This window comes from Cibotium barometz, chromosome 5, assembly GCF_041138505.1.
Source record: "Cibotium barometz isolate CiBa-2024 chromosome 5, ASM4113850v1, whole genome shotgun sequence".
Lineage (NCBI taxonomy): Eukaryota > Viridiplantae > Streptophyta > Polypodiopsida > Cyatheales > Cibotiaceae > Cibotium > Cibotium barometz.
In genome coordinates this window covers 8,966,876-8,982,457 of record NC_141050.1, presented here as the reverse complement: position 1 = coordinate 8,982,457, position 15,582 = coordinate 8,966,876, and the positions used below count along the sequence as shown (strand labels likewise).

The following is a 15,582-nucleotide window of genomic DNA, read 5'->3' as shown; positions in this document are numbered from 1 at the left end:
TGCTACTACCAACCCTTCTTCACACTTGTCAATTGACTTATGGATGTTATGGTGCTTCTTAGGGACCTTGCTTAGCTATTCGTATGGCACCAACACCTGCTCTTGTCCCCCAAAATCCTCGTCGAGATTTGCTAAATGCAAGTTGAAAAAACAAATAAACATGAAGAGTTTAAACATTTATGCATAGAATCAATGAAATTTCAACTAAGAGATTTAGCATGTATGATGTTTAGGGTAAGTGAAATTTTCGTACTGCACAATCAGTTTCTCGGTTTGATGCTTCATTTAAGCATTATGAACTTTGAGAATTTCCTTCTAGTCATTGTTATGTGTTCACAATGTTATGCAGAAACCTTAAAAAAACTCACAACCTTTGAAGTGAAAATGGGAATTGGTGAAATCAAAATGACATTAATCTCAGGTATTCATTCAATCCCATGGAATGCTCAAAATTCTTAAAAAGTGCAATTAAGCCTAATTATCTCTTAATTACATAATTAATTTTTGACAAAAATCAAAGTGTAATTATTGAGCAATGTGATGCTTTTAATAGCTCACTTTAAGCACAAGGAATCCAATTCTATAATTAGTTTTGGAAATGGAGGCTTTCTGAAGGAGCTATGAGAAATTAAAGCTCACTAATTACCCTCTATAGTGTAATTAGCATTAATCTCAACTAGCCCTAAAATGTGATTTGAAGTTATGGCTAGGTCAATCTCATGGCCAAGAATCCAAATCTATGTTTACTTTTGAATGTCAGGAAAGATTGAAGGAGATATTAGCAATTAATGTCCTCTAATCTCATTATGTAGAGAGTTAAGAAATCCATTAATTAATTTTTAGATGCTTAAATGCAAATTAAGCTAACTGAGAAGGATCCTAATGCAAAGCTAAAAGTAATGTAATGACTAATTAGACTAATTTCTTACTAATTAATCAATTTTCTCACTTATTAGAGAATATTAATAAACTAATAGAGATAAAAATGTTATTAGAGAATATTAATAAACTAACAGAGATAAAAATGTTTTCGTTTTTTTTCTTTTTTTGCACCCAAAATTCATTTGACACACCTAAACTCACAAACCAACCACCTAGTATGTTAATGGAGATTTTTATAGAAAACTTATAAGTGATGGAGCACCTAAACTAGGGTAGCCATTGTGTATAAACCAAGGACTATGGGTGTCTACTACTGTATATGTGAATGTGATGCCAGCTCGACATCGTGATGTGCTCATTTGAGTGGAAAAAATGTTACAATAAGTGTTAAAAGTCCACTTGGGTGGAGAAAAAAAATACAACAAATGCATTCGACGATGCTCACCACTTGTTCCGCTTAGACAAACTTTGAAAGCTTTTGTAGGTGGGCTAGGCTAAACCATTCACCTAGTTAACCATTGGTTTTATAGTTAGTAGGTGTAGGAAAACTATTATCATAGTCATGTTACCTTTACATTGTTAAAAAAAATGGATTTAAAGAGAGTATGAGTATATAACCAAAGAAAGTGAGAGCTATGGTGGATGGAAGATGGAAGAAGATATACTTAGAGCGCAATATTAACACTAATGAAGATAATCAAGATATGAGTTAAGGTTAATCACATAATCATGATTTTGCATTAAGAGAATAAGTTTGTTACATCCATTTGTAGCTCTCATAGAGATCTCATTCACATGTTCCATGCACACTTGTGCCATCATTAAATGTTCACATGCCTTGTGCACCCTTGCACTTTCCATGTGCCTACTTTTTAATAATTTCACCACCTTTTACATTCATCCATTCACACCCCCTAATAACCTTAACCTTCATACATTCCAATTTCATATTATCCCAGGCTCCATCTATATTACTTCCACATACATGTGCCCCATACATGACATGACGAGCACCATATTTCAACACCCCCCTTGGTGCCCAAATGGGTATCATCCCAAGAAGGTAATGTGACATACATAGACATGACATGACATCATGGACATGAACATAGATAGTATCACATCCACACACATATGGACACATCTTGACCAAGGGTTGCCCAATCCCAAGGTTGACATTAACATAAGACATGATATAAAACATCACCTTACATACATCATCACACCTAGAAAAGGTGTTCCTTGCCACATGTATCACATACAAGCTTGGGATTGATGGCGACATTGGGCCATTACATGCCCCATCCTTCCACAATGGTTACATTTGACATTGGATTTGTTAAAGAATGCAATTTCCCTACTGCTTTGTTGAGCTTTTTTGTGTACCTTTTAGTTTCTTATATTCTTCAAATAAAGAGGATTCAACACCTTTAAGAGGAAGATTTGGAAGATTAGTAAGAGTTGTTATAACTGAAGAAAACTCTTGAGGCATGCTTTTGATTAAGACCGCAATTGGATCTTTCTCAACAGGTGCCTTGATACCTACAAGTTGCATCATAATTCTCTTTATCTTACCTACAGGCTCCAAAAATGAGTCTTTGAACTCCATATCAAGCCCATAGAATTGTATTTTCATATTTATTTTTGATTTTTTTTCCTACAAATACTTTCACTAGCTCATCTCAGGCTTCTTTGGCATGCTCTTTGTTGCTAATATGATGAATGATATTATCCCTAAGACTTAACCCAATGATGGCCATGATATGAGTTAAGGTTAACCACATACTCACGCTTTTGCATTAAGAGAATGAGTTTGTTACATCCATTTGTATCTCTCATATATCTTTTATTCACATGTTCCATGCACACTTGTGCAATCCATGTGTTCAGAAATGCTCACATGCCTTTTGCACCCTTACACTTTCCATGTGCCTACTTTTTGACCATTTGACCACCTTTTACATTCATCCATTCACATCCCCTAATAACCTTAGCCCCATTCCAATTTCATATCATCCTAGGCTCCATCTATATTACTCCCACATATATGTTCCCCATACATGACATGAAAGGTGTCATATTTTAACATGCATAACACCATCAAGATCAAAAGGAAATTCCACATCTAGCTCATGATCGATATCACCGTCTAGCTCTCAAAAGAAGATTCCCTATCTAGCTTATGATTACTAGCACCATCCACAAACTCATGGGAAACATCAAAAGACTCATGATCATCTTCCAATCACTTCTGAGAGAATCACGTTGATAGTGACATTCTTAGTGTTGCATGACTTGTGTTGTTCTTTATGCCACTTCTTGCCACATTTGCAGTAAAGACCTTTGCTCCTCAGCTCATTGATGTGGTCTTCCTTCATATATTTTCTCTTGTTAGCTCCATTAGGTGTCTACCCTTGCTTTTGAATATTTTGAAGGATTAGTATCGAATCTAAAATTTTGCTTCACAACACTTCCATAGATGTTTGGGTTTACCATAATTCCGACAAAAGAATGGGATTAGTTCAGTTTATTACCTCATATCAAGGCACCCCAAATATTGCCATCAAAGCATCAAATTCCTAGACACGATCCATGTTATTTACAAGATTTCAAAGAGGAAAAGGGACCCATGCAATGGCATAAGTATGAAAAATCTCATGTGCAGGGATTTGCCTTTGATATCAACCTTGGGTGGCCCACGCTTCATCAAATCTATGGGCTATTCACACCATTCAAGTTTTGGAAGCATTCAAGATACAGGCCTTCGATGAGATGTTCTCTTATGATTTCATCCTCTCTGGCTACAATTTTGTGTTCACTTGCAATAACAAGAAGACACTTCACCGCCCAAAGGTGGTGCAACGCTTCCACAAGATAAGGTCATTCGTGAAGGTAAAGCGAAGGTCATAGCTTCCAAGGATAGAAGTAGGTCTAGGAAAAGGGGGTTGTTAACTCTTTTTCGTACATCAAAATCTCAGCCTCTAGCCCAGGATCTATCCACATTATGTATGGCCATGGGCCAATGACATATCAAAGCTAGCCACAACCACAAGCATTGTATATATGGGTAGAGATAGGCATTGGGTACCCACTTAAGCTCGCGGCTAGGTAAAGACCATTTGTATACCTCCATTTTATAAAGCATCTTAGCTAAGTGCAAGCCATGTGAATTCTTCTTTCTTTTTGTTTTTTCTCTTAGGGTTTCTATCATTCCCTATTTCACTCTTAGGGTTTCTATATCCATTCTCTATTCTACAATACAGTAGTCTATTTTATTCTCTAGCCCTATTTCACTCTTTTGACCCTAAAAGTGTCAGTGTTCATTCTAATCCATAATAGTTTTAGGGTTTATTGCATGCCTTAGGCTATTAGGTATTTTTTAAAACTCTAATGCTATTAGGGTTTGGAATAAACCCTGCATTATTATTTCTTACACAATCCTAATGTTAATCAATAAGCTTTTTCTAAAACCTGACCCCAATCACATTAACATAAAGGAATCCAATAACCAAACACTCAAGTTGTACATAATATCTAAATCACCTCTTGTATGTGGTGTAGTCTTCTACTCTTCTTCCCCTCTTTCTCTCTTTCTCCCCTTGTATGTGGTCTATTCCTCTACTCCTCTTCCCCTATTTCTCTCCTTCTCATCTTTTTGTAGACCAAATGCAACAAGATTTTTAACCAGATTATGTTTCTCAGGTCTCATCTTTTTTGTAGACCAAATGCAACAAGATTTTTAACCAGATTATGTTTCTTAGGTCTCCTTTTTTGTACCAAAGCTCACTAAATGCTATTTTTCTTGTATTTTTTCTTGTTAACCTCTGTTAACTTGTATTTTTCTTGTTAACTTTTGTTGATATCTTTCCTTATTAACCTTTTTAAACACATCTTCAAGTCAACATTATCTCTCCTCTCATGGGGTAAGAGTTTTCTCCCTCATAGATTTTGGGTATTCAACACCTTTGCAGGCATTAGGATTTTTTAGTTATGTATTATCTAGCTTTTCAATACATGCATACCTCTTATGCATTGCATATAGATCTCTCTTATGCATGCATATAGCTCTCACTTATACTCTATGCATAGCTATATACATAGAAAAGTATTATGATGTTATGCTCTATGTTGTTTTGTTCATAGCTCACTCCATAGATTAAGTGTTGGGTCTGTCATGCATAAAGAGTGCTCTTACATTATATGCATAAAGAGCTCTTATACTCTTACAATATCAAGATTTTTTTAGTTTTTTCTCTAAAAATCTATATTTATTAGGACTTTTTTAGTTTTCTCCTCATAAAATTCTATCTCTATTTTATAAAACATATGGCCATTTTTTAGAGTTGAGACCAAGGCTCAAGTGGCCATAATACTCTGCATTCGTTGATCGATATTAGCAATAACCTACTTTCTATATGGCTTGATGGAATCTCTTAGTTGTTGGAAGTGCAATCCCTATTAGAATCACTTTTCCCATTAGCATAGAGAGCTCTTGTGCTCTCATGCTCATACACTATATGCATAGAGAGCTCTTCTACTCTTACAACATCAATACTTTTTTAGTTTTTTGTTAAAAAACCTATCTTTATTAATACTTTTTTAGTTTTTTCTCTTAAAAACTATATTTATAAAGACTTTTTTACATTTTGCTTTGGAAAATCTATCTTCTTCATATAGAACATGTGACCTTTTTTGGAGCTATGACCATGTGGTCATAATACTCTACATTCATCAATCAATATCCGTAGCCTGCATGTAGCACCTATATATGGCTTGATGGAATATCTTAATTAGAAGTGGAGACCCCTTTCTTAAGTGGGTTTTGCTCGCAGAGTCCACACACTTCCATTCTATTAGAAGGGGAATCTTGTAGTAGTTAGAAGTGAGACCCCTTTCTTAAGTGGGTTGTGACTCGTAGAGTCCACAAACTTCCATTCTATCACAAGGGGAGGCACGTTAATACACACATGCATGGCCTTGTTAACCTTGATGTCCCTTTTTGTTTCACAAACTAAAGCAGCCAAAACGAGGCCAAAAAATGATACATGTTTGTGATGTATTAAAGACATAGTACTTTGTGCCTCATTCAAGTATGGCTTTCAATGATGACATCATGAAAAGGAGGATGATATTTCACCTCTCTTAACAAGAGAATTGTCATACAAAGATGAGTAAAAATCAATGGTGAAATCTAGCCTATTGCTTAAAAAAGGAGTGGAAGTTTGCAAAGGATTCACCTCTCTTAACAAGAGAGCTTACAAAGATGTGTAAAATCAATGGTGAAAGCTACCCTATTGCTCAAAAAAGGAGTGGAAGTTTGGTAAAAGAGATCTAGATAGAATCTGCTATTAAAGAGATGCATCTCACACTCGACTATGAAAATGTGGCACTTCGCATCTTGGGTCTAGTGGAAGACCACCTTTCATGCTCACTTTATAAGCTTCTACACTTTTCTTCCCTACCTTTATTAAGTTCTTAATATTTGAAATCTTTAACAATATAATAGAAATTCACCACTCACCTACACAAGAAGAGTATGAATACTACTATAATAATAGCATCTCAAAAACATTTCAATGTGGTTGGAGTGTAGGAGTATGAATACTATTTTTATAATAGCATCTCAAAAACATTTTAGTGATTGGAGTGTAGGAGTATGACTACTAATGTAATAAATAATAGCATCTCAAAAACATTTCAGTGGTATGGAGTGTAGGAGTATGAATACTACTATTATAATAGCATCTCAAAAACATTTTAGTGGTTGGAGTGTAGTTGGACTATAAGTCTCTTAAGACTCAAGCTATTGTAAGTATGCTTCTAGAATGATTGATTAAATTATAACCACTTAACTTATTGTACTAGCTATGTAAACTTTATTGTATGTGGTGAAAGATGATTATGTTGATGATACTGGTGAAAATTGTTGATATAATGATGACAACGATGATGATGTGACGATGACGATGATGATAATAACGATGAGGATTACGATGATGATGATAACGATGATGATGAGTGATCTCTACTTTTTAGTCAGTGTCTTTTTTACTCTTTTTTGTATCGAAATAACGTATAATTTTTTGTATGTCAAGGATATGTATTTTTGTTGACGATTCTCTCGTCTTGTATGTAAATAACATATAATTTTTTGTATGGCACGGATATGTATTTTTGTTGATGATTTTCTTATCTTGTATGGAAATAACATATAATTTTTTTCATGGCAAGGATATGTATTTTTGTTGCCGATTCTCTTGTCTTGTATACACTAGAAACCTTGCCTTCAATAGTATAATTCTAATTTTTTAATATGGATTTTATTTAGAATTTTAAAGTGAACATTTTGTTATGTGTCATCTAATTCTTTTTAGTTCTTTAATCTAGAATTACAACCTTTGTTCTAACGAACCATGCTCAACAAACAACAATAATCCAAAGGTGCACAATATCCCTAAATGACACAACGTCCATCACTATCTCGGAGTTTCTCTTTGAAGTTTTTATAAGCAGGCATTTTTTGGAAAGTGATTCCCATTTTATTTGGTTATCTTTAACTTACTAAAATAAAGAGAACTTGTACCTACGAGATCTTGAGCTCGTAAAGACTATGCCAATGTGAAATGGACTACTATAAGTATGTGTATTATCTCAAACTTACTAAAATAAAGAGGACTTGTATCTGCGAGATCTCGAGCTCGTAAAGATTATGTCTATGTGAAATGGACTACTATAAGTATGTGTATTATTATTTACAAATGTACTACTATAAGTATGCAACTTATTATTTACAAATGGACTATTAGAAGTATTGTATTATTATTTATAAATGGGTTCTCTAATAAGATTATTAACTTTTATATAATGCATAACATCCTAAACATTGTGTTTATATATCATTATTGATATTTTATGTAAGTATTGGCTAACTGAGTTTGGGAATAGAGAGATTATATAATGTTAATGCTAACATGTCAACTATTATGGGGTTGAACATGTGTATACTCACATGTTTTTAGGAATTAAGGGGTTGAGCATTCATATGTTTTTAGGAATTAAGGGGTTGAACATTCATATTTTTTAAGGAATAAAGGGGTTAGCTTTTCTTTATAGTAAGCTGCATCATGGTGGCTTGAATTAAATGATGATAATTCAATTTAATTGAGTTACACATCTAACAAAAGGTAGCAAGTGTTTAGGCCAGAGTCTCCAACTCATCTATGGCTGACATTGGGTGCATACATGAGTTTTTGTATTTATTTATACGGGTCACATCTAAGTATGAAAGCTCCATGATTGAAACAAGCACCGAATCTAATGTGAGAAACAAAAGCAAAAGTATACAAATGACTGTTTTGGTACTTATAGTTTGGTACATATAAAAGGTTGTCTTTTCAATGCTTTTGGATGAATCACACATGATTGAATCAACACATACACAAGTGGTTTTAGACATGAACATGCAAGCGCGCACGTATGTGCACGCGCGCGCACACACACATACACACATTCTTGTTGTGAGATGTCACATTGCCAAATCTACATAGACAATAATGGTGAGTTTGATAGATGGAAATTGATTTTTGATGATGAAATACAAATCTTCAAGCGAAGTAACCATTAATCAAATCTTGAAAGTATATTGATAATCAACTCTCCTTGTAAGGATAACGTGTTGGCACACTTTTTGTGATTAAAAAACTCATTTTTCAAAAGGTACATAACCACTAATTCTACATTGAATCTACTCAAGGGTGTTCTGATGGTGTCTCTAATACACCTTAATTGTAGGACAAAGATTGAGTGAATTCCTCTTTGTTTGGCTTGGAACATCCCTTGAAAGTTATACACAACATGATAAAACATATTATATTGTCTAGTGGTGCCTAATTACATTTGTACATTTGCATAAAATCACATTTTTTTTTCGTGTGCTAGGTAGTGCATGTGAATACCCCTAAAAACCCTTAGCACATCTATGGAGTACTTTTGTCTAATTGGAGAAGGCCCCATTAGAGACTAGTCACAATTAATTGTCATTGCAAACGTGATTTCAATTGGTGTCCAATGTCCATTTATCTTGTCCATAAGGGCCTTTACAAAGTACCACTAAACAAGAGAAGCGATGAGAGGTTGCCACCTAGGGTGTACTCAGCCTAGAAGCTCGTGCCTTTAAAAACTCTTGGATGATGTCTTAGGATACCTATACACTAGGGTGCTAAAAGTTTGTGCCTTAGAAGGCCCATGCCGTCAAAACTCTCGGACGGCCCATTCGAATGTTGGCTTTAGATGAGGGCAACTACCAAGTGAGAAGCTCGGCTAGATGTGGATGACACAATGGCTTGTAGGTGAGCTTGCACACTTCACACACAGAGGGTATTACACACACATAGAGAGGCTAGGAGGTATCACTTTCCACTATGAGAGTACTTCATACACACACATATAGAGAGGCTAGGAGGTATCACTTTCCACTATGAGAGTACTTCATACACACAGAGAGGGTATCACACACACGGAGAGAGGCTAGGTGGTATCACTATGAGAGTGGGTAGATTCGAACACTGTACCTCCACTTGGTCGTGACCGCCCGGCTGCAACAGCCCGATGAAGCAGCCCCGCCCTAATTTGAAATGAGCCGCAGCTCACGGAATTTTGCTGTGGAATGAGGTGGCATGCAATCAAATGGACTAACAAACTGATTAAGCAGGTCATTGTCGAAGGTTTCGTGGCCATCTTCTTTCTCACAGGGCTGGCGTCTCCGCCATCGCCACAGGTCTTTTAAAGCCCTGGCTTTCCCTCCCTACCACTTCTCGCCATAGCCACAGAGAATCGCAGAGCTCTGATGCCGCCTTCACCAATAGATCATCGTGTTTCTTGATATTCTTTGATTGCTTTTCCAGGGCTTTCCTCTTGTTTCTGGGGTCTCTCTGTGCTTTGGTTCTCCAAGATTTTCTGCTCTCTGTGGTCTTTTTAGGGTTTCATTCTTCTCCGCATATGGCTCAGGAAAGCTGGAAGACGGAGAAAGATGAAGCACGCCCTGTCTTCTGCGCAAACAACTGTGGATTTTTCGGCAGTGCTGCCACCATGAATCTCTGCTCGAAGTGCTACAGGGATCTTGTCTTGAAGGAAACTAGGGCTTCCAAGGCTATGGCAACAGGAGCTCAGAAAGAGAAACTCTTGGAGCTGTTAGCAGACAGGACACCCCAGCCGGAGATCAATGACAAAGTAGTGGGATCATCTAGCCCTGGTCATGATCTGCCTGTTGTCGCTCATGGCCATGGCCATGGACACGATCCACCCTCTGTAGCACTTTGCCGTAGACATGATCTGCCTTCTGTAGTAGCTTCATCTAGTGGTGGTGATGGTGTCCCCCCTGATTTGCCCCAGGAGACATCTCGGCGGGTCCCAAATAGATGCCTTTGCTGCAAAAAACGCGTTGGATTGACGGGTTTCAAGTGCAAATGCGGAAATCTCTTCTGTTCCCTGCATCGATGTTCTGACAAGCACAACTGCCCCTTTGACTACAGGAAAGCAGCCCAGGATGCCATCGCCAAAGCCAACCCTGTCATCAAGGCAGACAAAATGGACAAGATCTGATGCAAGCAATAGGTGTACCTTGATCACGGCTAACATCAGCAAAGATTTGATGCCGGTTTATCTTGATACAGACAAAATGCGTAAGATCTGATGCCATAATGGCGGCTGCTTCGATGTTTTTGTTAAATTCTGTGGATGGTTAGATGCTTGCCGATGCTTTTCTCCCTATCAAGTGTGTCCTGTATGCATATGCCAGGTAGTTTTGACCTTATGATTAACTGCATATGATGGTAATGTAGATGGTACTGCATGTGTACATAGTGCCACATCTGTGTTGTGTCCGCTATTCATATGTGCAGTTTGCATGTATCAAAATTGAAATTTGATGAGGGCCGAAGGGGTATTCTTAGCACTTCTTCTGTCTCATCTTTGTTTATTCAATCATATGGTCAGGCTTTTTGATGCCATGGGAGGTAGGTCTCTGCCAGAAAGGCGTATGTGTGCCATTTATCTCTGCCATGTTTTGTCTACGGTGCCGTGTTTGGGGGCTATGATGTGCTGATGATGTGAATTCTATCAATCTACTTCTCCCATATGCATCACTTGGACATGCAGCGTGCAACTTGTTTGCCTTATGTTCTCATTATTGCTAAAAAAACTTGTTATTTGAAGGACTTTGGTAAACACACGTTAGAAGTAATGAACAGTACACCTCCTGCAGATGTGTAAAGTTTATGAGTAGACCTAGGAAAAAGGTATTTGATGTGCACCCAGTTGATCTTTTTCCTATTGCCATCCCTGGTACTGAAACATTATTTTATATAATTCTTGTACGAAGTATGGAAGAAAGATGAACCCTTTTCCAAGTGGAAACCAGTTGTACACGGAGAGAGTGTCATAGCCTCTTTGGATAAAAAGTAAAAGAATGCCAATACCATTGGATACTTTGTCAATACCATCATCACATCCTACATGAGATTATCAGCAACGGGGTGCATTCCTGTGTGAAGTGTTTGTCAAGGCTTCCAGCTTATTCAAGGGCTTCTTGTTGTGTAAAGATGGGCATACAGTTCATCCCTCAAAATAGATCTTTGCACAAGCAGCTACAGCTGAATCTGAACTATGGTCCATTTACAGCCCATTTGATTCAAGCAACCAGGTGTTCAATAGAACTACAAGCTGTTTGTGTCCTCCCAAAGGAGCTGCTAGTTGTCAGCATGTAAAATAGGCACCACCTATCACTCAAATCAAATGAGCTATCCTGCCTTAGGCACATTGATAGGCATTTAAAGCATGACTTTCATACATGTGCCACATTACTTGGAATGCTTGCCACTGTGTGTGAACAGCTTCCATTTAAGATGACATTTGTCCCATTGCCAGTACTTGCAATTAGCCCTGATAAAGCCTTGATGTTGTATCTTGAGTATCGGGCAGCTGTAAAAACTCGGTCCATATTGCCTAGCTTTAGCTAGGCCTACAGCAGGCCTCAGTTTGTCCTAGCCCACTCAACTATGTGTATGTTGTTAGACTGTTTCCAAACCACTGCTTACTTTAGAGTAGTCTTTAGTTAAACTTCACCCGTGAGTAATCATCCCATGGACTAAAAAATCCCGACTCATGATCCCACATGTATCGTCTGGGTGGGAGCATCACCTAAGAGCGATGGGCAGTCATGATCTGCTTATTTTATGGATGGGAGTGATTTAAATCACCTCATTCTTTTTTAAGTGCATGTATGTTTCACACAATGTACTTAATATTCACGAACTTTTTGAGTAGAATCAAGTTGAATTCCACCTTGAATATGCTTTAGATCCATGTAGAATGCATTGATGGTTGATTTTTGAGTAGTGCATTTTGACTTTGAAATCTTATCTTGCAATTGTAAGTTATAATGGTTGTGTAGTAGAGCATTTTGACTTTGGAATCTTATCTTGTAACGGGGGAAGTCATGATGATTATGTGAGAAAATGCCAGACAAAGGATCCATACAAGTCATCAGCCATTTTCCTTGCCCTCACTCATTGCAGTTTCTTTTCTTTCTTAGCATTTCTCGTCTTATCAGATCAGCCATTATGACGGTGAAGTACTGTAAGTACTTAAAAAAAATATTTAAATACAAGTGGAGCTCTTGTGGAAAAGCCTTTGCCCTTTTATTGATTTTTCCCAAGTGATCTCAAAAATTTGAGTTCTTAATTGTGAAGGAAGCGTTTTGGAAATTGAGGAGAGAGAGAGAGGTATGGGATATAATGAGTTAAAGCTGATTTCCAAAACAAGGTCTCTTGCCAGTTATGCATTCACCTTTGGAGTGAACAGATCATCTGTGCTAGGGTGCACTCACTTTTGAATGGATGGATGGGATTTGAGAGAGAGAGAGAGAGAGAGAGAGAGAGAGGAGGGATTAAGATCCAAGTGTCAACATGAAGTCATTATTCACTTTTAATTATGTTAAAAAAGATGAGAGGGGATTTGGGGGGGGGGGGGGGGCGAGCATGGTGCGCTTGGGGTGGTGCGCCATGCGCACTAGGAGGTTGTGCACTGTGTGGGTTGGCGGGCTGTTGGAGCCGTCGTGTGCTGGGGTTGACCACCCAAGCCTCACAGGGCCGGTCTACTAGCAGCATGAGGGTTGGTTGGCTGATTGCTAGCCTACGCGATGAAGAAGTGAGACCCGCTGTTAAGCCTAACATACTACATTGCACACAAGAGAGAGAAGAGAAGAGAGACATATGCAAGGCTTGAGTCCAGAGAGTTGCAATTAGCCAATCCTAATGAGGGTTAGCTCCTCGATGTGAAGCCGCTAGGGGCTCATTCCACCTTTACTTGTGTCACACAAATAGAGATTCAATGGCTAGATAGAGAGCAAGTAAGAGGGAGCTATGGAAAGCTCAACCTTCACCTCATGCCACATGCATTCAAGAGGGACTTGGTAGAGAGCAAAGAGAGGGGATAGAAGGAGAGAGATTAGAGTATCAGCATCCCTGTTGAGCACACACCAACAAGCAAGCATGTAAGCAACCAAACATCTACAAGCTCAAATGAGAGAGAGAGAGAAGAGGCAAAGCTTAAATGAGACTAATGGGATTGTTCCTTTTTATATTTCATAAATATCTTTTATACAAGAGCTCATAGTTTCAATGGTCGGTCACACATTTACAATTGGGACCCAAAACTAGTTTTCCTAGCTATAGGTACAAATATTCCTCACGATTAGCATTACATAAGCCGTAAGCTTGGTCATTCCATGTCTATTAAGCGCTTAGCGTGATTACAAAAGATGAGTACAATAAGCGTAGCCACGCTGTAAAAGTAATGTTAACCAGAGTGGTTAACATACCCTCCTTCCTAATTCAGGTCCGTCCTCAGAGATGGCCAGATCTATCTGTAGTAGATCGAATATGTTCGGATGAAGTCGCGGCATGAGGTTGGAGTAGAGGGGCTCGATGGAAGACTCTGTAGTGGGTCCAAAATATCGTCTTTATTATGTCTTCATCAAAGGTTTGTAGTCTCTAGGCAGGCATCCACATTATGCACTTATAATATTCAAAAATCTACTTTAGCATTGGCCCTTTGTTGATGTCGAAGGCTAAGACCTCATTACCAATCTACTTTAGCATTGGCCCTTTGTTGATGTCGAAGGCTAAGCCCTCATTACCATGAGGGCTTAGCCTTTGACATCAACAAAGGGCTAATGCTAAAGTAGATTTTTGAATATTATAAGCGCATAATGTGGATGCCCACCTAGGTAATGAGGGCTTAGCCTTCGACATCAACAAAGAGCCAATGCTAAAGTAGATTTTTGAATATTATAAGCGCATAATGTGGATGCCCGCCTAGAGACTACAAACCTTTGAAGACATAATATTCAAAAATCTACTTTAGCATTGGCCCTTTGTTGATGTCGAAGGCTAAGTCCTCATGGTAATGATCCCAAAATCTAGAAAGAACTCTAACAACATGATGATCAAGTGAAAAAATTTGATCGTCACGATCACGGCTAGATTTGGGACTTGATTATAGCGACAGATGAACTCATTGAAGTGCTTAATCATTGTGTCTTCAATACAAGGCTGCTGCACTGACAGAGGAGCGAATCATGAAAAATTGAATTACAGCCGTGGATTCTTCTTTTGCTCCTCGTGGAATAGATTCCATGCCCACCGTCTTCTTATGGGTAGGTAGTAGGTTTCCTAGATGAAGGGTTTGAGTAGATAGGGGCGTCTCCAGGCTAATTGCTTGCCCATGAGTTCGAACATGATGGGGAGAGCAGCGGTGGGTGGCCAGTGGTATCCTTTGTGCTCTCTGGGTGGATGCTCTAGCTGCCATTGTTGATGTTTGGCCTCAAGGTATGGACACAGGACATTGATGTCCATGTTGTTTGTTATGCAGGTGATGGCCGTGGCTTGGAGCTATCGACTGAGCAGGATAGCATTCGCTTGCTCAAACTCCGTGCGGTCAAGGGGGTCTTGCTAGTTGAGAGGGTTAAGTGGAGGGGGTTGACCTCCTCGCGCTCCAGGGGTGGCGGTGGCAGAATCTCACCTTCTCGAGGGTTGGGTGGGAGGGGTGATGTGTCGGTGACGAGGGTGGAGGGGTGATGTGTCGGTGACGAGGGTGGAGGGGTTGTCGATGTGGAGGCTCTTGAGGCGAGGTGGGTGTCAATTAGGTGTGGGGTGGACAAGATGTCACGGAATGCAGTGTGCATTTCCAACTACAATGACAAGGAGGGTGGGGTTGGTGATGAGGGTGGGGTAGGAAAATAAACTGGGGGAGAAGAGGTTTGGGGAGGGAAGAGTGGCAGTATGGATGTACTTGATGGGGGTGGTGGTTGGTTGCTCGTACTTGGGTGCTCGTACTTGGGTGAGAGGAACTAGGTGGTAGAGGGGGAGGTGGAGGAGTTGAGGATGGTGGAGGTGGGAGGTTGCCATGGCCGCGTCACCTTCGTCATGGTGGCCGTCCGGGGGCATGAGTATCTTCTGTTGAGTTAGCTAGACCATGGGATTGAAAGAATGCTTCAGCTACTGTCGCTTCATCAAGGGTGAAGTCCATGGGGAATACAACGCGTGAGTCATTGAACTGGCATATTCTCGTGGTTGCCATGACCTCCATTTGCTCATGACATCTGTGGTACATTATTAGGAGGTTAGCCGTGTTGAATAAGGG

The 15,582-nt window shown here is 38.9% G+C and overlaps 1 protein-coding gene across 1 annotated transcript; it reads left to right on the top strand.

Moving 5' to 3' along the window:
- The first annotated feature begins 8,938 nt into the window (after positions 1 to 8,938).
- LOC147638024 (zinc finger A20 and AN1 domain-containing stress-associated protein 8-like) lies at positions 8,939 to 10,834 on the top strand. The gene has a single exon (XM_086797593.1). It carries the CDS (start codon positions 9,880 to 9,882, stop codon positions 10,480 to 10,482), a length of 603 nt encoding a protein of 200 aa, XP_086653719.1. The 5' UTR covers positions 8,939 to 9,879; the 3' UTR covers positions 10,483 to 10,834.
- The last annotated feature ends 4,748 nt before the right edge of the window (positions 10,835 to 15,582 follow it).

Bases quoted from the DNA above. Each gene is read 5' to 3' on its own strand.
- LOC147638024 (XM_086797593.1), top strand. From the start codon at position 9,880: ATGGCTCAGGAAAGCTGGAAGACGGAGAAAGATGAAGCACGCCCTGTC.